Below are 23,861 nucleotides of genomic sequence, written 5' to 3'. Positions count from 1 at the left end.
AGTTCAGGATCCTCACAAAAGGAAGAAAGAGTAATAAAATACAGACCCTGGACTTCAGAAAAGCAGACTTTGACTCCCTTAGGGAACTGATGGGCAGGATCCCCTGGGAGGCTAATATGAAGGGGGGAAAGGAGTCCAGGGAGAGCTGGCTGTATTTTAAAGAAGCCTTATTGAGGGCGCAGGAACAAACCACCCCGATGTGTAGAAAGAATAGCAAATATGGCAGGCAACCAGCTTGGTTTAACAGTGAAATCTTCGGTGAACTTAAACACAAAAAGGAAGTTTACAAGAAGTGGAAACTTGGACAGATGACTAGGGAGAAGTATAAAAATATTGCTTGAGCATGCCAGGGTGTAATCAGTAAAGCCAAAACACAACTGGAGTTGCAGCTAGCAAGGGATGTGAAGGGTAACAAGAAGGGTTCCTGCAGGTATGTTAGCAACAAGAAAAAGGTCAGAGAAAGTGTGGGGCCCTTAATGAATGGGGGAGGCCACCTAGTGACCGATGTGGAAAAAGCTGAAGTACTCAATGTGTTTTTTGCCTCAGTCTTCACAGACAAGGCCAGCTCCCAGACTGCTGCACTGGGCAACACGGTCTGGGGAGGAAGTGAGCAGCCCTCAGTGGTGAAAGAACAGGTTCAGGACTATTTAGAAAAGCTGGACATGCACAAGTCCATGGGGCCAGATCTAATGCATCCAAGGGTGCTAAGGAAGTTGGCTGATGTGATTGCAGAGTCATTGGCCATTATCTTCTAAAACTGGTGGCGATCGGGGGAGGTCCCAGACGACTGGAAAAAGGCTAATGTAGTGTCCATCTTTAAAAAAGGGAAGAAGGAGAACCCGAAGAACTACAGACCGGTCACCCTCACCTCAGTCCCTGGAAAAATCATGGAGCAGGTCCTTAAGGAATCCATTTTGAAGCACTTGGAGAGGAAGGTGATCAGGAACAGTCAACATGGATTCACCAAGGGCAAGTCATGCCTGACCAACCTGATTGCCTTCTATGATGAGATAACTGGGTCTGTGGATATGGGGAAAGCAGTGGACATGTGTCTTGACTTTAGCAAAGCTTTTGATACGGTCTCTCACTGCATTCTTGCTAGCAAGTTAAAAGAAGTATGGATTGGATGAATGGACTATAAGGTGGATAGAAAGCTGGCTAGATTGTCAGGTTCAACGGGTAGTGATCAACGGCTCAATGTCTAGTTGGCAGCCAGTATCAAGCGGAATGCCCCAGGGGTTGGTCCTGGGGGTGGCTTTGTTCAACATCTTTATTACTGATCTGGATGATGGGATGGATTGCACCCTCAGCAAGTTCGCATATGACTCTAAGCTGGGGGGAGAGGTAGATACACTGGAGGGTAGGGAGAGGGTCCAGAGTGACCTAGACAAATTGGAGGATTGGGCCAAAAGAAATCCGATGAGATTCAACAAGGACAAGTGCAGAGTCCTGCACTTAGGACGGAAGAATCCCAGGCACTGCTACAGGCTGGGGACCGACCGGCTAAGCAGCAGTTCTGCAGAAAAGGACCTGGGGCTTAGAGTGGACGAGAAGCTGGATATGAGTCCGCAGTGGGCCCTTGTTGCCAAGAAGGCTAATGGCATATTGGGTTGCACTAGTAGGAGCATTGCCAGCAGATCGAGGGAAATGATTATTCCCCCTCTATTTGGCACTGGCGAGGCCACATCTGGAGTATTGTATCAGAGGGGTAGCCGTGTTAGTCTGAATCTGTAAAAAGCAACAGAGGGTCCTGTGGCACCTTTGAGACTAACAGAAGTACTGGGAGCATAAGCTTTCGTGGGTAAGAAGTATTACCCAGTGGAGTATTGTGTCCAGTTTTGGGCCTCCCACTACAGAAAGGATGTGGACAAATTGGAGAGAGTCCAGCAGAGGGCACTGAAAATGATCAGGGGGCTGGGGCATATGACTTACGAGACGAGGCTGAGGGAACTGGGCTTGTTTAGTCTACAGAAGAGAAGAATGAGGGGGGATTTGTTAGCAGCCTTCAACTACCTGAAGGGGGGTTCCAAAGAGGATAGCGCTTGGCTGTTCTCAGTGGTGGCAGATGACAGAACAAGGAGCAATGGCCTCAAGTTGCAGTGGGGGAGGTCTAGGTTGGATATTAGGAAACACTATTTCTCTAGGAGGGTGGTGAAGCACTGGAATGGCCCACCTAGGGAGGTGGTGGAATCTCCATCCTTAAAGGTTTTTAAGGCTTGACAAAGCCCTGGCTGGGATGATTTAGTTGGGGTTGGTCCTGCTTTGAGCAGGGGATTGGACTAGGTGACCTCCTAAGGTCTCTTCCAACCCTAATCTTCTATGATTTCTCCCGTAAGATGGGAGTAGATGGGGCTGGGGTAGAAGTTGGTGACAGGAAGCCAGTTGCTGATTTGTGGAGGAGTGTGTGGCTGCTTGGAGTACAGGCCTACATCATCTTGTGTATTGAGCCGGGAGCCAGAGAACAGCGATCATGTTCCAAATGGCACGTAAGGACTCGTGTGAGACTTCCGTATCTTGGGTTATTCTGAGGGTTGTGGCTGGAAGGTAGCACTTAGAGCAAAGCAGAGCACAAGGGAAAATAAACCAAGGAGAGCAGACCTCCATGACAGACTAAACACTTCGTCTTCCTGCTGGTTCCCACCCGCTGCTGTTGCAGGAGCAGATGTTGTGTCCACAGAATCTGTATTTCCGGTCTCGTGGGAAGATGTTTATTCCACGTGCTTGGTGGGAAGAGTTCATTGGGCTTGCTCTGACGACTCATTTTCTCGGCTCTACCCCAGTTCGGCTAACCTGTACTTGAGCTGGGTGTACCCAGCGTTCTTCATGCAGTGCTCTCTGTTTGACCTGCTTCAAGCTCACATTTTGCTACAGAGCTGTGATCACTGCAGCACAAGCCACCGGCTGGGCAGAATGGTGTTAGCCCCCAGCCTGCTCTTTGGCACTGGCCCATATAGCCACCCGTGATGGTCAGATTCTGCACAACTCAAGCTTCCACTTGTTAGACGCTACCCTTGCAAATGTGAAGTGGGGTCTCCCTGGCATCTTCTTGAGTCTGCAGGCAGCTTGAAACAGACCTGAGAGGAAAACTGTGTTGTGATCTGTGAACCCTGGGGTCTAATGAGGGCACCCAGTGTACCAGGCTTGCCAGTTTGCACACCTAGTATGCAAAATTAACACAACTGTACACAAATGTCACTCACATGTGTAAGAGCTAAATAAAGGGCAAAATAATGGAGATGGCTGGCAGGCGTCTTCACGCTGTGGCGATGTGCGTATCTTACCCCTTCTCTGAGAGAGCAAATGGCACAGCTGTGCGCATCCCAGCGATGGTGGAAGCTATAGGAGTTGGAAGGCCAAAAGCTTCCCACTGCAGGGGGATTTGGAGGAGGCCAGATGACTGCCGGGCTGAAACAAATGGGAAAGCTCTCAGCACAGTCTTTCCTAGGCAGCGTCTCTCTTCCATTTCAAAGCCGGTGAATGCTAGACAAAAGAACGGCTTAGAAAACCTGCATGACGTGCCCCTCACTCCTGCCCTAGCAGCTCTGTCTAACTCTTCTCAGTGCTGTCGTAGAGAAGAACTGGAGCCGCTCAGGCTGCAGGAATTGTCTCTAACAAAACAGCACGTCTAGGATGTGGAGGAGCACCGTTTCCGGGCAGAAGAGGCCTACATGTTGGACTCTCTCAATGGCTCTGCACACTTGAGTTTGTACCCAGTAGAAAGGGGTGGGGTTGACTCACTCCAAGAGCTCTGTCTGTGTCCCAGGAGTGTTGTCAGCTCTTTGTCTCTGCAATTCATCAGAAATCCAGCTCTTCTGGGAAATAATTCGAATCACTTAAACCCGTGTGGCTTCCAGGAATAAAAAGAAAATGACTGAGTCTCTTTCCCCTGTTAAACTGTCTGTCTTTCAGCTTACCATGATGAGCACACAATTTAACAACCCTGCGAGCTTTGATCATTAAAACGTTGGTGGCTGGAAGACCAGACCCTTCTGCTGTGAACCTTGATATCGACCACTTACAAGCTGTAAGGCAAAGGGGCACCTGAGGACACGGGAGCTGTCCGTCCCTCTGTTTGACAGTGCTGCTTGTCTCTTCAGATACTAGAGCATGATGTGCATGTCAATACAGCTCCTTCTATCTACCCCAGCTCTGCTGTAGCATAAAACTAGCGGCATCCTCTCCAGAGGCCTCAGGAGAGGTCATATCCTGGTCGTCAAGAGAATGAGAAACTCATTCCTGTAATGAGGAGGTTTCCTCTCTAAGAACTGTGAATATGGGAGACTTGGGTAAAAACTGAATGGAAGGATGGTGGTGTGGCTAGGGTGCTGGGTTCTGCCACAGATCCCCAGTGTCTTTGGGGAATTGAGGTACAACAAAAGGCGAATGATTTATCTGTAAAATGAAGGAGATCGTAAGCTCAGCAGGGCCAGGAGCACGTACAGGGTTTGTCACAATGGAGTCTCTAGGCGTTGCCATTACACAAATAATAAGGTGCTTATATGCTACTGCTCACTGTAGTCTCTGAATGCCTTGGTTGTTTAGCCTTGTGAGTAACTCCATCTCTTTTATTTCCTTACAGAGACTTTCTTCCCCGTGGGTCTGGAATTGTCACCCGACGTCCTCTTATTCTTCAGCTAATCTTCTCAAAAACAGGTACAGAGGGGGGCTGAACAGCTTGTTGCTCCATAAATCAAAACACCAGCTGTTCCCTTATGGATGTGGGCTTGGGGATGCCTGAAGTTTCCTCTTCCATTTGGGTAACAAGTCTCGTACCCTTGGCAAATGCTGCTTTCGATCTACACAGCAGATCAGAAAAAGTGCAAATCTGTTTGAATGTCTCTGTGTACAAGACCCTTGTAGTCTTGCCACTTAACAAGTCTATGAATATGTAGGGAGCAGCTATGACACTCTTAAATGCTCGTGGAACAAGGTGGGTGTTTTTTGATAAACTGCTGCAAAGAAAATGTGCTGCTCAGGAGATGAAAGCCGCCTTGTAAGTGGCAAATGAGCTAGGAGGCTTGTTTTGTGTAATTTGGCATTAGTACTGTCATTTCAGCGTGCAGCTAATCAAGAACGTGTACCACAGGCATAGATAACTTGGTGGAAACTCTTTGGCAAATCACTTCTGCATTAGTCTGTCAGTTTACACTGCAAGTTAAGCGGTATCGATTAGTCCAAATCAACTTACTCTGATTTAAAAAAAAATTAAAATTAATGGAGCTATCCTATCTCCTAGAACTGGAAGGGACCTTGAAAGGTCATTGAGTCCAGCCCCCTGCCCTCACTAGCAGGACCAAGTACTGATTTTGCCCCAGATGCCTAAAAGTGGCCCCCTCAAGGATTGAGCTCACAACCCTGGGTTTAGCAGGCCAATGCTCAAACCACTGAGCTATTCCTCCCCTAAACAAATCCAGCCCTTCACAAATACAAAACTCTGGCCTCTTCTAGAGGGGTAGATTGTCATAATGGTTTCTTCTAGCCTAAAATCTTGGAAATATGTGATGTCTGAAAACCAGCTGTAGCCCTAAAGGCTTTGAGAACAAACCCACTTCTGGTCTGGGCAGGGGGCCTATCACTGCAGGCATTTACATTACCAGAAAGTTTCCTTTTCCTTGTTAGTTTGCATTTTCCTCTCTGTCCCTGGCCTCAGTCCCTCCTGGGTCATGCAGCTTCATGCTGCTATTCCTCAGAGCAGAGAGAGAGTTGGGCAAATCGATCTGTTCCCATGTAAAAGACCAAATGGAGCTGTCAGACTGAGCTCCCTGCTATGCTGTGACGTGGTCCGTTAACACAAAGCCATTCCTATTCTCCCAATGAAAAGGTCAGGGAGTTGCTGCTTTCCCAGTGTCCCACTTGAGAGGGGGTTTAACTTACTCCACCAGATCGTGATGGCAGTGCTTTTTAATCAAATAAAAATACAACTTTGAGGCATTGTGACACTTCATAGCTTTTCTTACGTGATCATGAGCATTTAGTGATCCCAAAGCACAGGGACAACCCCATTCTCCTGGTGAACTATTCACAAAACAAACTTGCTTATAAAACCATGGCCTAGATTCATAGATTCTAGGACTGGAAGGGACCCTGAGAGGTCATCGAGTCCAGTCCCCTGCCCTCATGGCAGGACCAAATACGGTCGAGACCATCCCTGATAGACATTTATCTCTTTTCTCCTGCCACTCTTAACAGTTCCTTGTTACTGTGCGAGTGATGGTCTCTAAGGTCCCACAAGTACTGCTGTTCTTTTTGCGGAAACAGACCTTGCTATTGGGTCACGGCGCTCTGCCCCAGATACTGATCATGATAAATGTGAAAAGGCTAAACACAGTCCCAACCCTAACTTGAGCACACGCTTAAAGTGCCAGCGAACCTGATCTCCGGGAAGATTTCTCTTGTTGTGTTACTTTGGATGAAATATGCATGAGGGTTCCCTTGCTTTGTCCTTTTTCCAGGAGGGGTGGGTGGGCCTCTCTACCCCCTGGGCTTGGAGAAGTGCAGTCACAACAGTCGATGGCAAAGGACCCTGGGGCTGTGTTGTCAGGTGGGAAGTCTGTATTGCACTCAAGACCGGTTAACGCTTTTGGAGAGAGAACTTCCCATTCAGATCTCCGAGGGAAGTGGGGGAATCGATCTACCAGCAGTTAATTCTTGCATTGCCACCCCAGACAGGTAGGGAGCAGTAGCTACTAAGGGTCTGTTCCTATTGATCTGCAGATGAGGTGGTTGTCGCCAGCCCAATCAGCAAGCACGTTGTTAAATAGGATGGAAAGTTACTGCAGCTTGGCAGACTTCTCTCTCTTTGGAGCATTGACTGAAACTTACACCCCAAACGTGGCTGCATCTTCAAGGCTTCCTGGAGCAATAATCCTAATATCTGGTGTCCAAAATACATGAAGAGTTAGCGAAATTTCAGTCAAACTGTGCTCATTGGTTTGTGGGACGAAGTGGGGATTTTCCCTTGTTGTATGGGAGTCTTACTGTTTTCAGTTTCCCTGTGTATTGCACCAATGCCTAGGTAGTGGGAATAAGCATGTGTGACTTCTGTGGGGTCTGCTCCAACTGCCTGCAGGGATGCTGTGGCCGCCCCTTCGTAACCTGAGACCCAGGAGGGGGATGCGACCAGGTGACTTTTGGCCTGGGAAGCGAGACAAAGGCCGGAGGAGGAGCAACGGGCAGGGCAGGGGTCAGGCAGCTGGAAGCGAGTCAGTCTCGGCTGGCTTGGGGAGGAGTCTGTTGCACAGGACCAACTTCAGGGACCGCTGGAGCGTTGTGGATTTGTTTCCAGAAGAGTGTAGGCAAGTAGGATTAGTTGGCGTTGCCATGACGCGGTGCTGCTTGCACTACCAATGGAGTGACTGTGCTGGGTCCTACCTGTTGGGCTGAATGCCCATTAAAATCAATGGAAGAATCTTTCCCTTGACGTCAGTGAGCTTTGGATTGGGGCCCTAAACGCTCCTCTAGAGCAGGGGTTCTCAACCTTTTTCTTTGAGGCCCCCCAACATGCTATAAAAACTCCACAGCCCAGCTGTGCCTAACGGCTTTTCTGCATACAAAAGCCAGGACCGGCATTGGGGTGGCAAGCAGGGCAGTTGCCTGGGGCCCTGTGCCACAGGGGGCCCCACAAAGCTAAGTTGCTCAGGCTTCAGCCCCACGTGGCAGGGCTCGGGGTCCCGGGCTGCAGCCGTGCGTGGCGGGGCTTTGGCTTTCTGCCCTGGGCCCTAGCGAGTCGAGTGCCAGTCATGCTTGGAGGACCCCCTGAAACCTGCTTGTGGCCCCCTGGGGGTCCCGGACCTCTGGTTGAGAACCACTGATCTAGAACTTGGCACAGGCACTGTTGCTAGCACTGAGGAGACTTGTGCAGGTGTTTTAAATAAGGCCAAAGTTCTCGGGTTGGGCCTTCCTGATTTGCTTGCTGCCTTGCATGCATCCAGCATAGTTCAGTTCAGCCATTTCAAGCCAACCACCCATTGGAGGAATGGGGCTGGGTTAATATTTAAACGCTGTCTCCGCAGTAAAATACCTCACTGGTGAAGGTGAGCCTCCAAGCTCTTTATCTCCCAAGTCCAGGGTTCTTTGTCTAACAGCTGGTGCCTGCAGTTTGGTGGTTGGCTGCAGGAGAAAGTGAAACCTGAGCGGCAGGTCTTGGCTGATAGATAAAGGAGGGGAAGTGATTTTCAGCTGCAGTCAAATCTTGTTGTGTTTTCTGCTAGAGTGTAATGTGATGCCCCATGCAAGTGATGACTGGAGAGTTCTGCTTGAAGTGCAGAACATGCTGGATGTGGAAGCATTCGCATTTCCCAGGAGTCATGCTGCTCTTGTCTATACTTGGGGGGCTGTTAAATCCCGAATCAGTAGCTCTCTGGTGTTCCCTCTTGTCTTCCTCTGACTGGATGGAGACTGCTCTGGGACTGGATGGGTGCAAGCCACAGAGCAGATTAGACCAGGAGTTCTTGAAATGTGCCCCACAACCGACCAGCTATTTTTGGGTGCCAGTGGGGCAGAGCCTGCCTGCCTGCTCTCATGGCCCTGAAGGCAGGTGACCAGGGCTAGTGATTAAACCCTTTTCCTAACTTTATTGCCCTCATGTAGAAAACAACCTGTTTCTGGGAAATGCCAGTGAGATCAGAGCTGCTTTCAAACTTTCTACCAGCTTGATTCCTGCTCCTCTCTCCCAGAGGGAGGCAGTGCAGGCCCAGAGTCACATGAGATTGCATTGATAGACCCTCCACCCCCTCTTGGTGGCGGGGCCTGTGTTTGTGCAGTGCCTAGCCCAATGGGATCCTGGGCCATGAGGAGGCTCCCGGGTGGTATCATGATACTATTATCAAGTATGCCAGTTAGGGGCATCAGTATCATGAGAGAGAGAGAGGCCCTGACATCAGGCCTTCCAGTTAGCATGACTGCGCTCCCAGAGAGTTCCAGCCTGCAAACCCCTTGGCCTCATTCACTAAATGGGCTCTTCATAGCAGTGATGAGACCCTCCTCAGCGTGACCCACGGGATCCCAGGAGAGGCTCAGTCTGTCTGATTCTCTCTTTTTCCTTGGTCCAGCTATTGAAATTCATTAGCCCCTAGGGGGAGGGGAGAACAGAGACTCTCCTTCCTTGCACTGCTAACCCAGATGGGACGGGGCAGGGCAGAGAGGGATGGTCTTGTCTCGATGCTGTGTATTTCGTCTAAGTGGCATTTGGTATCGAAGTGTGAGTCGGGGGGGTGGGAGGGGTTGAAATGTTTATCTTAGAAGTTCTCTGGCCTGTGTTGTATGGGAGGTCAGACTAGATCACAATGGTCCCTGTGACCCTATATTTGGATTGTAAGAAAATCTGTGCGCGCGCATGCACACACCCACCCACCAGTAGCAGAGCTTGGGGAGTGTGTGAGTGAGAGAGACACAGACAGACACACTTCCATGCCTCCGTTTCCCCTCTGGGAGGAGACTCCCCTCCCTCCCAGCGAGGTATAGGATTAGTGTTTAAAGACTGGACAGCACTAACGTGCTGCTCCTCACTGGAAGTGAACTTCTGTCAGCACAGATCCAAGCAGGGCTGGTCAGCAGTGACCCCCGCAATACCGATAGATCCCTGAATGGGAGCAAGTGGTGTGGGCTAAACATGCAGCTGTTTCTGCTCCTTCCTGGCTTGGTGGCCCTAAGGGCTCTCTCGGTCACGCTGTGACTCTCACCTGGCATTCACACACCTCAGTGATGGGCTGATCAGAACCTGCGCCTAGAATGTTGCAATCTGTTTCTTCCCAGTCCACTCAGCCATTCAGATGCAGCCAGTGAGTGTCTTGGCAGGTTAGACTCAGACTTTTCTTCAGGGCTCAAAAACCCAGCAATGAAGTGTTTAAAATGATGGGCAGAGAATGAAAGGCACATAGTCCTTCTGCAAACCAACGTCGGCATTGATATCTAGGTTCACCAGCTAGCACTAGTGCCGGAACCAACCCCCAGTGTGTGCCAGCATCTCCCCCATGGGCCATTTCCCTTCTGGGAAGGAAAGCTTCACTTCACATCCACATCAAAGCAGCTGTTAATAGCACAGAGGCTGCAAGAAAAATCTTGGCTTGTGGAACCTTAACCTATAGAGCCTGCTGGCTTCCATTGTCTCGCTCCTTCCGCCTTCACCAGAGGAGACTGCTAGACTGGTTAAATCCCCGATTAGCAGCCGCCCCAAATAAACACACACCACTGGGTGATCTCTGGGGAAGGGCGGGCCTCTCCTTGCGTTGCTCGCTGGCTTTCACAGCGGGACTATTTGGCCAGCTTGAATCTCTGGCTCTGCTCCACTTGCCACAGAATAAAGCTGCCTTGTTCTCCCCCTTTAGTGGGCTAGAGAGGGCCACCTACAAAGCACAGTGGGTGTGTCTACACATGGAGCTAGCCGGGAACAGCTCTTGTACTTCACATTCACCCCCCTTACCTTTAATCCAAATTAACTGTCCAGCATAGACAAGTCTTGGCCCTCTGATGTGAGAGGCACAAGAGCAACACTAGGAATCGTCTCCGTTCAAGGGTGGCTCTGTTTCTGTAAGAGGGCTGGCAGGAGTCTGCATGGCTGAGCCGAGCTCCACGGTAAGAGGTGTTGTAGTGTTAACATAAGGAGAGAAATCTGTATTGTCCTGCAGTTACCGTGGCTTATGGCAGGCAGCAACATAGTTTCGTAATGAGCTAAAAGGGGAAACCGATCCTGGGCTGTGCCCTGTACCTGGAATCTTAAAGGCAGGTGGACTCTGCAGCCTCGGTTTGGGAAGAGGTTGATGATTGGTGTCTAAGCTCTGCAGGGGAATGGGCTACGGACGTTCCCTTTGAAAGCGAAATGGCAGTTCACCCCCTCTTCAAGTGTACTTGGTGTGCGGCACTAGGACGCCTGGGTCCTATTCCCGGCTCTGCCACTGACATGCTGGGGACCTTGAGAACATTGCTTCCTTTTGTGCCTCAGTTTCTCTTCCTACTCCTCGTCTATTTAGTTTGTCTGCTCTTTGGGACAGGGACTGTTTTCCTCTGTGCAGCACAAAGGGGCCATGATCGAAGAGCTTGCTGGCTGGGTAGGGGAACCAAATAACTCAGGCCCATGTCCTCCTTGGAAAGCGACTTCTCTGTGCCCTGACCTCTGCCGTGTGGGCTCCTGGACCTTTACAAGGAAGGCAGCTCAACCTCCATTTCTTCTTCCCCAAGGCAACCTGCTGTGGGAGCACCCAGAGTTCCTAATCAGGAGCGAGCACTACAGTTGTGCTCTGTGCTGTATAAACAGAGTCCCTGCGCCAGAGGCTGGGCTGAATTTGAAGGCAAGGTGCTTGTAGCAAACAGGATGAGGCTTGGCTCTAGCTGTGAGTTAAGGTCTGAAACCCTGTTTCTGGGAGGGTGTGCTCCCCCCTCTGGTAGCTGTTGGAAGAGCACTGGAAATAATTCTGTCACTTCCTGGTGACGTGCTAGAGGTCTATAAAATCATGAGTGGTGTGGAGAAAGTAAATACGGAAGTGTTATTTACTCCTTCTCCTAACACAAGAGCTAGGGGTCACCCAATGGAATTAATGGGCAGCAGGTTTAAAACAAACACAAGGAAGTATTTCTTCACACAACGCACAGTCAACCTTTACCAGAGGATGTTGTGAAGGCCAAGACTATCACAGGCTTCAAAAAAGAACTAGATAAGTTCACGGAGGATAGGTCCATCAGTGGCTATCTGCCAGGTATGATGTCCCTAGCCTCTGTTTACCAGAAGCTGGGAATGAGGGACAGGGGATGGATCACTGGATGATTCCCTGTTCTGTTCATTCCCTCTGAAGCACCTGGCATTGGCCACTGTCAGGAGACAGGATACTGGGCTGGATGGACCTTTGGTCTGACCCAGTCTGGCCGTTCTTCTGTTCCACAGTACTGGGAGAGAGAGGCAGCTCTCATCACTTTTTGTACACCCGCAAGTGTGGTGCTCCTGAGAGGCAGTGTCACTCTGGGGGTGGGTGAATGTGGTGGGGCTTTGAATCAGTCTCTAGCCATCACTGCTGCATTCTCCTGATTGGCCCAACTCTCCTGCATTAGACTGTGCTGTCTTCCTGCCCCCAGCTCTGAATCCCCGTAATGCTCACAAAGCGTAGTGTGACTTCATGACTGCTTTCTGCACCAGCACCTCTTCTCTGGCATGTAGCTCACTGGGCTCCCACAGAGCGGATGCTGCACTGCTGAGTTTCAAAGCTGGGACCTAGGAAGGAAGGCTGAAAGAACTGGGTTTGTTTAGTTTGGAAAAGAGAAGACTGAGAGGGGACATGATAGCAGTTTTCAGGTATTTAAAAGGGTGTCATAAGGAGGAGGGAGAAAACTTGTTCACCTTAGCCTCTAAGGATAGAACCAGAAGCAATGGGTTTAAACTGCAGCAAGGGAGGTCTAGGTTGGACATTAGGAAAAAGTTCCTAACTGTCAGGGTGGTTAAACACTGGAACAAATTGCCTAGGGAGGTTGTGGAATCTCCATCTCTGGAGATATTTAAGAGTAGGTTAGATAAATGTCTATCAGGGATGATCTAGATGGTATTTGGTCCTGCCATGCGGGCAGGGGACTGGACTCGATGACCTCTCGAGGTCCCTTCCAGTGCTAGAATCTATGAAAGGACAAGGACCACGTTCAGTCTTGGTGTAAGCAGCAAGTCTACTGGGGCCTGGGTCTGTTTACACTGGGGCTGAACTCTGCCCTCTTGCTGGTAAAGGAAGGCTAGCTGCAAGCAGGTGTGTTACATTCCAAACCTGGGGGGTATCTCTCTCTTCCAGAATATGCAGAGTTTTTGCACTGCAAATCCAAAAAGTTCACGGATTTTGACGAGGTTCGGCAGGAGATCGAAGCAGAGACAGACCGGGTCACAGGAACCAATAAAGGAATCTCTCCCGTTCCCATCAACCTGAGAGTATATTCACCACATGGTGAGTGAGACTTGCATTCTTCTGATCAGAGCGCGTATGTCAGCCGGCTTCTAAATGCAAAGACTAGAGAAATGGGTGTTGTGACACTTCAATGAATGGAAAAGAAATAGCATCTCAGAGGGAGGTTTGAAGGTCCCCGAAGACCAGGATCTGTTCCCGAGCAACAAGCTTTGCAGTGATCTACAGAGGACAAACAGAATATCCTAGCTGGTCCTCTGTGCACCCCCTGCACACGCCCCTTCCTTCCCCATATACTGCAGAGATAAAATATTTTGCATTGCTTCACACAGCATGAGCTCTCTGCTTTCCTCTCTCCTCAGTGCTGAATCTGACGTTGATCGACCTTCCGGGTATCACCAAGGTGCCGGTAGGAGACCAGCCCCAAGATATTGAGTACCAGATCAAGGACATGATCTTGCAGTTTATCAGCCGAGAAAGCAGCCTGATTCTTGCGGTGACTCCAGCCAACATGGATCTGGCGAACTCGGATGCTCTTAAAATGGCTAAAGAAGTAGATCCTCAAGGTAAAACAAACGCACCCACCTGCTGCAGTAACATAACTGCTGCAGAATCCTTTAACAAAGGGAGGGGATATCAGGATTCCCATGTGTTCTGCGGAACAGCTCTCGCTACTATGGGGAATCACGGCTGGCTCTGCCAAGTGGAATGTGCTATTAGAACAGGGTATCTTGATGTCATTGAATCTTTGGAAGGACATCCTGGCTCTCTTCTCCTGTCCCCATTAAGGGCAGTTGTTGCTGCTCCAGCCGGGTCTCCTGTTGACAAGTGTCTGTCTCTCTCTCTCTCTCTCGCTCTCCCCCCCCCATGACACTCTTCCTACCACCCTCCTGTCCTCTGACTTCCACTAGGTGTGTTCTTTATCTCCCAGAGTCCTCCAGGCAGACTCACAAGGTGTGACCTGTTGGCTTGCTTGGCTGACAGCCTTCACTGAAGGGTGTGGCTTGACGCGCTCACGTCTTGCCTAACGAGTTATGTGACTCTCGTCACTCAGGCTGATGCACTAAACTGTCCAGTCATGGCGTTAATCACTAGCTCCTCTTGCCGCACGAGCCAGTTGTGAACATTGAAATTGCACCTGAAGTGCTGCAGGCTGACTTGAGAGTTATGGCTCCTGCTTTAGGAAACTGAGGGCTGCTTTCCCTGCATGTCTAACTACAGACCTGGTCCCCTGCCCTCAACGTATCTGGCAAAGTGGGGGATGGGACGTTGATTAGCTGCTTCTCCACTGATCTTTCTACCCCTCTCCCTCTCTCAGGCCTACGGACAATTGGAGTGATCACCAAACTAGACCTGATGGATGAGGGCACCGATGCCAGAGACATCCTGGAGAACAAACTGCTTCCTTTAAGAAGAGGTAGAATGCCACCATCCTTATGCAATCAGCATTCTGCTGAGATCCCCACTCCCTCCTCTCTTTCACGATCTATAGAAGACAGGGAAGTCCCAGAGCTCTTCTGCATTGCAGCAGCTGTGATGGTACCTGCCAGCAGGGGGCATGCTCTGCAGGAAACCCTGGTTACCTGCTTGGAGAGATTCCCCTTTGTGCAAGCTTTATAAAGTTCCCCTTTGTAACTGTATCAGTAACCCCAGGGTCCCTTGCAGGGAACACAGGTGTTCAAGGCCAGTGCACCAGCTGTGTCCCGCTCTAGAAAGATCTAGCATGTGGAATTGTCCCGTTGCAGGCTACATCGGCGTCGTTAACCGGAGCCAGAAGGATATAGAAGGCAAGAAGGACATCAGAGCAGCGCTGGCCGCAGAGCGGAAGTTCTTCCTTTCTCACCCAGCCTACAGGCACATGGCAGATCGAATGGGCACACCTCACTTACAGAAAGTCCTCAACCAGGTAGGCCAGCCTGAGGTTAATGTCCGTGCATAGGCCCTACTTACTCGCTTAGGTGGAGGGTTGGTTAACTAACAGCTCTGAGTTGTTGTAGTGGGGAGCGCATTGTCAAGTGGTTAGAACCGGGGATAAGAAGTTAAATTGGATCTGTGGCCAACCCACATAAAACATCATGTGTGATCTTGGGTAAGTCTGCTCGTGGGCCAGCCTGGGTTTCCCCATCTGCAGAATGACTAATGAAAGTCCCACTTGACTGAACACCTGTGAATTCTAAGCAATGCTGAAGATGCGTGTAGCCACCAGAATGGAGGGGAAATCTCTTCTCTTTGGCTTACTTGGTGCAATTGGCCACCAGTGTGCGGTCAGTTTCGTTATTTTCCCCATATAGTCAGCTCCCCTTGTTCGTATGGGTCTTTCACAAAGCAAGAGAAGGCAAAATGCATTAAAACTGGAAAATCTGACTTGTAAAGCTGCAGAATGGGGCTGGTTCGAGGCCTGAGACTGCTCTAAAATCTTTGAAACTGACCATTGTCTCTTTAAATGAACAGTAGGAAACCTGGACTAGAACTTATTTCTGATCTTAATAGAGTGGCCAGTTCAGTGAAAGCATTCAAACCTGATCCCTAGACAAGCATTTCCTCAAGTCTCCTATTGTGCAGTGTTGGCTCTGGCTTGCCTGGCCATTCTTGACATAGCTTGTCGTGAGGGGCAGCTCGCGCAGGGGGGACCAGCAGCACTGACCACTTCTCCCATCCCCTTGTAGCAACTGACCAACCACATCCGTGATACCCTGCCCTCGCTGCGCAGCAAGCTACAGAGCCAGCTGCTCTCCCTGGAGAAGGAAGTGGAGGAATACAAGAACTTCCGCCCCGACGACCCCACACGGAAAACCAAAGCCTTGCTACAGTACGTTGCTCCAGTCCCCGCCTCCATAGACAGGCGCTGGATTTCAGCCAACCTTGCTAACCAGAGGGGGAGAGAGTCTAGCCTGAATTGACACTTACTGGTTTTAACATAGGTCCATATTTAACTTGCTCTTTGCTTGAAGCGCATGAATCCCAGCTGGTTGATGATCCCAAGGAAATACACAGTGCCTAGCACCTGGCATTATACATTGGCATTGTGGGGGCAGGATGTGCCAGCTTTCACGGGTGATGCCATTCAGAGTTGGCATGGACACACGAGACTAAATACCCTGCAACGCTAGTCTGATGGATCATTAAATCTGTAGCTACGATGCCTGGCAGACAAGCTCTGCAGACAAATAACTGGCATCGTCTTGGATTTGTTGTGCCTACAAGGATCTCCTGTGTAATCCATTTGGTTAAAGCCTTGTATAAAAGCAGAGAACAAGCATGTACATTCTTAAGCTCTAAAAGAAGGTGAATGACAATTGTTTTGGTTTCCCTAATTGTAGCGAAAGGGAGATGAAATTCTTTCCCCATAGGATTCATGGAAGTAGAAGGTATCAGAGGGGTAGCTGTGTTAGTCTGAATCTGTAAAAAGCAACAGAGGGTCCTGTGGCACCTTTAAGACTAACAGAAGTATTGGAGCATAAGCTTTCGTGGGTGAATGCCCACTTCATCAGACGCACGTGATGAAGTGGGCATTACCCACGAAAGTTTATGCTCCAATACTTCTGTTAGTCTTAAAGGTGCCACAGGACCCTCTGTTGCTTTTATGGAAGTAGAAGAGAATTCTCAAATGATCCTGCCCAGATGAAATAGAGATTATGGCTAGCATGGCTCTGAATATAGTGTGGCCGTAGCCTGAATGGCTGGTCCGTTATAGCCTTTGCCGTATTTGGCTAATGCCTGTTACTCCTGCTGGTTCTTTGCAGGATGGTCCAGCAGTTTGGGGTGGACTTTGAGAAGCGAATTGAAGGCTCAGGAGACCAAGTGGACACACTAGAACTCTCTGGTGGTGCCAGAATTAATCGCATCTTCCACGAGAGATTCCCCTTCGAGCTGGTGAAGGTAAAGCGAACGCTGGTTTTAATACTTCTGTCCAGCGGTGGTGTTTTCTCTCTCCACGCAAAGCAGAATGTCACTGGTTGCCAGCCATAGGGCTGGAGGGAGTGGCTCCAATGTGTATGCCTGTCTTCAGACTTGTTGGGCAGCCAGCAGAAGCGTCTGTTGACCATCCTTCCCTGGTGTTGGGTTGATCTACTGCTTAGCTAAACAGCTGAGCTGGTTAGGAACCTCTCTCCTCCCATTCATCCATTGCTGCATGGCATAAGCATCTTTGCCAGAGCAGAGCTGGGAGATGGGCACAGACTAGCTTGTCTCCTCCTCTTGACAAGACAGAAAGGGATGGGATGTTGTCTTTGGGATTAGCTGTTCTGGGATGTGGCAGATCAGCAGTTGGTGCTGATGTTTCTAGGTGAGCAAAACCTCCTCTCTGACTAATAAAACAGGGCAGCTGAAAGGTGTTCTACCTACCTACTCCAGACACCCAATAATAAAACAGAAACATCAGGACCTACGGGAGGGCAGGCAGTCTGCTGTACCCCCACTTGCACCTCTGTCACACACAGGGTGCTAACAAGATGTGCTGTAATTCAGTGCTCGTTGACTCAGCCTTTCCACTGCTTACCCACATGGTAAGCTCCTTGGGGGAGAGGGGCAGTGTCTCTTTACAGGTCAGAAGTACTTGGTGCCAATGGTACGCTGTCTACAGCTACAAACAGGTAGGCATATGTTTGCCTCTTGTGGCTGTACGAGAAAGCAGTTTAAACATGAGCCTGAGTGAGAAGCCTGAGCTGTGATTGTGCTTCAACCCAGAAGGGCCTGGCTGTATAATCTAACTGTCGTGTTTCTTTTGTAGATGGAATTTGATGAAAAGGACTTGAGGCGAGAAATTAGCTATGCAATTAAAAACATCCACGGCATAAGGCAAGTATCGGAGCAGGCGATCTTTAGCACCAATAACGCGTCTTGTTTTCCTATGAGCAGTTCATTCATGTTTGTACCATTATTCTATGATAAACACTAGTACCGTGAACCTTGTGTAGTTGTCAGTTCTGATCAGCTACAGCCAGCTTGTGTGTCATGTGGAAGCAAAAGGTGTTTAGAACCAAAGCTCGTTATTGGAAATGGGTAGAGAGAATTAGATGCTTAACAGGTCCGTTGCCGATGTAGTTTTCTTCCATGGGTCTGGACAGCGTAGTATTTGATCTAACTCTGATTCTGGGAGTAGGGATGTGATGGCTCCACTAATGAAGCAGTCTCCATTGAGAACCAAGAGCAAACTCTAAATGTTGTCTCTGTTAGTCTCGCTGGTAGAGTTTAGTGAAGGAGGGAGATCTGTTTCCTGTTGTCCCTTGAAATCCGAGGATAAAAGAATTCCTCCATTGCCTTGTGCATCTTCCCAGATGGGCAGAAAATAGTAAGTGGGGAGTGTGTTTTGAGATCTAAACTTCCAAGTAAAGGAAAAGGGATCCAGGTTATTACTGTACCGTGCGCTTGGGAACTTCTGGCTCAGGGATGCTGTCAAAGAAGATCCATTCGGCACGGCCTAAGCTCAGTGATGGAGCTGCACTTGGATTAATCCGGATGCTCAGTCCATGCTGCACTGAGGATGTAGCTCTGAGAGCTAGTGAACCCTCGGCCTGACAGGGCTGAGTTTATCCTCCCAAAGAGGCCTCCCCTTAAACTTATTCCTCCTCTGAGCACGTCTGCCTTCCTGGGCTGTTCCCACTTGTGTTCCCTCTGCCTGAATATTGACTCCGGAATTGCCTACTCTGCTCTTGACATGCTGCATGGGGTTGAAAAGGCTCCTTGCCCGTCCACTTGCAGCGTAGATGTGACCTACAATAAAACTGCCTTAAATGTCTCTGCACTAGGCAGTGACTCCCGATCCTTAGAGAGCAGCTTTGTATGCGTCTAAGTCACAAAACAGCATCGTGCTCTCGATTGGAGGCTTAACCCACCCCTGCTCCATGGGATGATTACGGCTGCCCATCCCCAAGTGAAGGTCCTGTTGGTATCGAGGCCTGTCTGTCTGGGGGAGGGAGTCGATGTCTCTGCTGCTCTCTCGTCAGGTCACAGACAGTTGCCTTTAAACCTGTTCACCCATTTTGTTTTTTCTTTGCCATGTCTCTGCCCTCCCTCACCCCTGCGTGCGGCTGCCTGTAGGACGGGGCTTTTCACACCAGACTTGGCATTCGAGGCCATTGTGAAAAAGCAGGTGGTGAAGCTGAAAGAGCCTTGTCTGAAGTGTGTCGACCTGGTTATTCAGGAGTTAATCAATACAGTTAGACAGTGTACCAGTAAGGTATTGAACCCGCTGGAGCCTCTCCAGCCCCTTCCTACTAGTGGGGTGGCAAAGCACGTGTGCTGCCAATGTCCTCTCCTGCCTGGAAAACTCCCCAGAGCTGGATGTGTGTAGGCAAAACCGGTCACACTGACTCTTCACTCCTAGCCTGCTCGCTAACCTAATGTGAACACCTCCTCACTCACCTGATTGGCATGCCTGGCCCTGGACAGAGGGAAGGAGGGTTGCCTCCGTCCCACCTGAGATGCTGGCATTGCCCAGCTCTGAGGAATACCGTCCCTGCCCTGGGTTGTGATAAAGATCCAGGCAGTGCCCAGCACCATGGGACCTCGGTCTCAGTGTGGCTTAGTGAATAGAGCACCGAATTGGGACTCTGCAGACTGGGGTTCTGTTCCCAGCTCTGACGCTGGCCTGCAGGGTGACCCTTGAGTGTGTCACTCCCCTTCTCTGGGCCTCCATAGCCCATTTGTAAAATGGGGGTCACGGTACTGACGTGCTTGGTAAAGCACTTCAAGATCGACTGATGAGCAGTGCTCTGTGAGAGCTAGGGATGATGATGATGATCATCCTAACGCGCACAAAGTCTCTGGGCTCTGTCCCCGTGGGAGGATCTCAAACTCTGTCCATGTGACCTCCAGCTGCAGTGCTTTGTGGCAGATTGGAACAGAAGCTGCCAAGGGTTTTGCCTCCGAGCACTTGGGAGTCTGCCAGGCAGGTGGGCAGGCTGTTCCTGGGTTCTGGTGCCTGTCTTAGCATGTGTCTTCTCCATCTGTGAGTTCACCTGCTGCTTTGCTACACTCTGGGAAGCTGTGGAGACTGGGAGCAAAAGCTGGAAGCCGCTATTGTAGCAAATGATCTTCACGTTCGTTGTGGCTTGTTTCTAAATCCTGCGATGAATGAAGTGCTCGATAGCGAGCACCATTTCGAAAGGTTTCTCCCTCTCCGGAAGTGTTAATTACCCTGGTACTACGCAGTCACCCGGGATAAATCAGCCACTTCCCTAGTTAATAACTAGCTTCTTGGGACGACTCTGCTTTGTAGCTTGATCTGGTACTAATGGATTGAGGAAATTTCTTAAAAAAAATTCACGTCTCTAAAAGTTAGCTGTTCAGAGGCAGGATCCTGGGTTAGATGGATCCCCAACTCGGATCCAGTCTGTCAAGTTCTGGATGTGCCTGGTAGACAAGTGCTTTATGTCCGTAGTAAAAGGCCGTTTGCCACTTTGAGGCCATTCCGAAAAGTGAAATAGCCCCCAGCTCCTGCTTCCCAAAGTGTCTTGCTTGAGCAGAGAACTTCAGCGCTCGTCCGGTGGTTCATATTGTAGGACCTGGGGGGAGGAGGGAGCTGTTTGTTTCTGGATCAGGAGTGGTGCTGTTTTACTGTGATTGTAGTGATCTGTGTAACATGGAAAAGCCAGCACTTGCTGCCAAAGTTCCTTCAGGCCCAGCTAACATGGCGGGGAAAACTCAGACGGCTTTGTAGTGAGTCAGCGTGGCAGCTTGCAGGAGTAACGTGCAGACGAGTTCTCCTAGGCAGGTAGTCTGCGTCCACAGGCATCCGGATCAAATCCAAACAGCTTGTTCAAGCCGGGCTTCTCTGATGTTAGCAGTGCTCTTTACCAAGTACCACCCACCTGGTTTAGCCCTAATAAACCAATAGATTGGGGAATCTGGAAATGGTGGCAGTTGGCTTCCTCCCCCGGCCCTCAACTTCCATGTGATTCATAGCAGTGGCGATCTCAAACAGCTAAAGAAAGAAACCGGCGCTCCATGCCATCAGAAGGCAGCAGGCCATGTCGCCTTCCCCATGGTACAGCAGCAATCTTGAAGCCTAGCCGGGCACTAGATCAGCTGCTAACTTGAAGCTTGGCATGGAGGTGGGGGGCGGGGGAGGGAAGCAAAGGGACCTTTGCCTTTATTCAAGGCCCAGTTGAGCAAGAGGGTTAGGGCTCAGGTTCTGGTGCGATGCCATCACCTGCTTTTGGCTCCTGGAAATGCCAGGGGGTGGGAAAGATTCACCATCGTCCCCCCTGTTGTAGTCACTTTGTGCCAGTGTCCGTGATCACATAAGGGGCACAGCAGTGGTGAGCCAGTGAGTGAGAATCAGATCCTTATGAAGTCCAGGATTTAACAAGGTGAATTAAGAACCTGATAGTAAATTAAGTGTATTTTTAAAATGAATCTGAGGAAACTGAAGGAATTTCCCACGGCAAGTGCTGCTGCTTTTCCCTTTGCATGTTACTAACCTTTTTTTAATCTCATTTTCTTTTCTTTCTGTCTTTGTTGCTGTTTTTTCCACCCTGCGTGCCTTTTGGTGTCTCATCTTTCCACTCTTGTGCTCTGCATGAGGCAGGACGGGGCTCTTCACACCTGACATGGCTTTTGAAGCTATAGTGAAAAAACAGATTGTAAAACTCAAAGAGCCCAGTTTGAAGTGTGTTGATCTGGTGGTCTCAGAGCTGGCCACTGTCATTAAAAAGTGTGCGGAAAAGGTAACTGGTCTTAATTCTTCCTCTGTCTAATCTGAACATCTGGAATGTACTGGCTCGCAGGACCCAGCTGATCAAAGTGAGTTTGAGACCATTAAACTAACATTTTGGGGATCTGTGTCCATGGACATCTGAACACTTCAGCCAAGGACACACCTGCAAGTCTAGACTCCTAATGTTAACTTGGCTTTCTGGCATGGGTCCTGCAGAGACATATTGCACAGGTGTTGCTTCGCACCATAGCAACAAAGGCTAAAAACGCTCCTGAAATAGCTGAGGGCCAGTATCTCTGGAAAGGAATTTCGGTCACCTTGCTTAGCATTAGCCCAGGGATCTGCTTATCTGGGGGTGGGGGGGTGGGAAAGAGACCGTACATTTGCCAAACACACTTAAGACCCACCAGAAGCTGATCCTGCTAATCTCTACAGAAACAGCAGAGAACTGACTTTTCTTTGCTGTCCTCTGAGCCCCACTTCTGTCCTACCGACAAAACTGGGGGTTAGTCCAGTCCTTTCCTGCCCTCTTCAGTTTTGTGAGTGCTTCTTGTGTCAAGCTTTTTGTAGCTACCGTGATGGCTGCCGTGATCTGATCTTCCACTCTTACTCCCTGCTTCTCAGCTTGGCTCCTACCCCAGATTACGAGAGGAGACGGAGAGGATTGTTACCACTTACATCAGGGAACGGGAAGGAAAAACAAAGGACCAGGTAAGCTCCTCTTGTGATATAGGGAGCATGTCTGTCCTGCGATGCGTCCAGCACTTTGGGGGTTGTGATCCGCCTAGAGGGCGAAGTAAAACGTGACTCGTTCAGGACAGAAGGATGTCTGATCTCAGTGCTGTTTGGGGAGAACCTGACACTCCAACCAGAGCATGCGGTAAAATAACATCCTGCTCCACTTTGCAAATCCTCTGAGCCCAGCACACCTCTCACACAGGGCACCCGCAATCCTACAGTACCCTCTGCTGGTAGCAATTCTAATTGCACCTTTCTGCTACCACTGTTGATCTCTGCAGCAGCGCGTAGGGCTTTCCAGACAAGTCTCGGTGGGGGGGAGCAGCTTTGATTGGCCAGTGCTGACGCCTGATGTGCTGAAAGTGGCACTTTCATTGTAGGCCTGTTACTGTGTTTAGCTGACTCGGGTGTGTGTGTCTTTCCAGATTCTACTGTTGATTGACATTGAGCTCTCCTATATCAACACTAACCATGAAGACTTCATTGGATTTGCCAAGTAGGTGCCTACCTGCTGTAGCTGGGAAGTGTGGGTTGCAGGACCCTCTAGGTAACCAAGGCACTTAATTGCAAGTAATCAATGAGCATCGAAGGGGGGTAGAGCAGCAACTCAGAGCCCATAGGGCAGGGAGCTGAACAGTCCTGAAAGCTGTAAACCTGTTTAGTGGATGTCAGAGACTTCGCCTCCCTCTGTTACAGCTGCAGGGCTGGCGTCAAACGCTGCAGGGCTGGGTGCAGTCGGTGGGGGCAGCACTGGCTTCACATGTGCTGTTCCCATTGCTCCTCTAAAGTGAGTCTGGTCTTCAGGGCCTTGGGTAAAGTTCCTTTGTTCCAGGCCTTTGCCTGAAGGGGACAGGGAGTGTAGTGCCTAGGGACCAGCCAAGGTCAGGGGCACCATTGGGCTGGGTGCACTGCAGAGTAGTGGAAGATCCCTGCCCCAGAGAGCTTAAGATGAAACTAGACCAGAGAGAGGGTAGGGGAAAGGGTAGTAGGTCTTAGTCTCACTGACTGGTGCTTGTGTTTTGGCCAAGGAAACGGGGATCTTCTAAATGTGCACCGGAGCAGACACAACCTTTTAATGTCTCAAACTATATAGCGGGTATGAACTAAACCTCCCATAGCAAAGGAAGAACTGAGCCAAGGACTTGTCTACACATGAAAATTAATCCCTAATAAAGTAGAGCGTAAATTTAAAGTGGATTAACTCTTCCTGATTAACTCTGTGTGGATGCCTGTATCTGGAGTGAGAGTATCCATACCTGGAGTTAATCAGGAACAACTCCCCATGTAGGCAAGCCCCAAGGATGGCAGCGCCCTCTTGTTGGTTGAGTGAATGCAATCAGCCCAAGGGCTGTCTTATGGCAGCATGATCAGGGCTCCTTCTCACCTTCGGATTCATTTCTGGTTTTCCTCTGTTTTTTTCCCCCCTCTTTAAGTCTCTGCTTTTCACACTTCATTCACAGTTCCTTCCTCTCATAATTTTTCCTGTTTTTCCTTTGAACCACCTCACTCTTTCCTCTGGACTCTCCTGAACCTTCTCTAACACCCCCAGCTGTTACACTGAGCAGCACTTGACAGCAGGGTGGGTACCTGTCGGA

At 49.8% G+C, this 23,861-nt stretch overlaps 1 protein-coding gene across 10 annotated transcripts in view; it reads left to right on the top strand.

Annotated features, from left to right (window-relative positions):
• DNM2 (dynamin 2) overlaps positions 1 to 23,861 on the top strand; it is a 63,250-nt gene that overhangs the window by 11,902 nt on the left and 27,487 nt on the right. For 7 of the 10 annotated variants that reach the window (XM_054013037.1, XM_054013038.1, XM_054013039.1 and 4 more), the window contains exons 2-12: positions 4,580 to 4,653; positions 12,762 to 12,911; positions 13,232 to 13,435; positions 14,188 to 14,286; positions 14,615 to 14,775; positions 15,536 to 15,678; positions 16,613 to 16,748; positions 17,599 to 17,666; positions 18,909 to 19,047; positions 22,153 to 22,239; positions 22,692 to 22,762. In XM_054013037.1, the coding sequence (XP_053869012.1) occupies positions 4,580 to 4,653; positions 12,762 to 12,911; positions 13,232 to 13,435; positions 14,188 to 14,286; positions 14,615 to 14,775; positions 15,536 to 15,678; positions 16,613 to 16,748; positions 17,599 to 17,666; positions 18,909 to 19,047; positions 22,153 to 22,239; positions 22,692 to 22,762 (1,332 nt within the window). Of the gene's footprint in view, positions 1 to 4,579; positions 4,654 to 12,761; positions 12,912 to 13,231; positions 13,436 to 14,187; positions 14,287 to 14,614; positions 14,776 to 15,535; positions 15,679 to 16,612; positions 16,749 to 17,598; positions 17,667 to 18,908; positions 19,048 to 21,399; positions 21,539 to 22,152; positions 22,240 to 22,691; positions 22,763 to 23,861 lie in introns of all 10 variants that reach the window. The other 3 variants (XM_054013036.1, XM_054013031.1, XM_054013034.1) reach the window with 1 other exon arrangement.

This window comes from Malaclemys terrapin, chromosome 23 (genome assembly GCF_027887155.1).
Source record: "Malaclemys terrapin pileata isolate rMalTer1 chromosome 23, rMalTer1.hap1, whole genome shotgun sequence".
In the NCBI taxonomy this organism is placed as follows: domain Eukaryota; kingdom Metazoa; phylum Chordata; order Testudines; family Emydidae; genus Malaclemys; species Malaclemys terrapin.
Note: the sequence above shows the minus strand (reverse complement) of the source record. Positions and strands in the feature narration are given on the sequence as shown.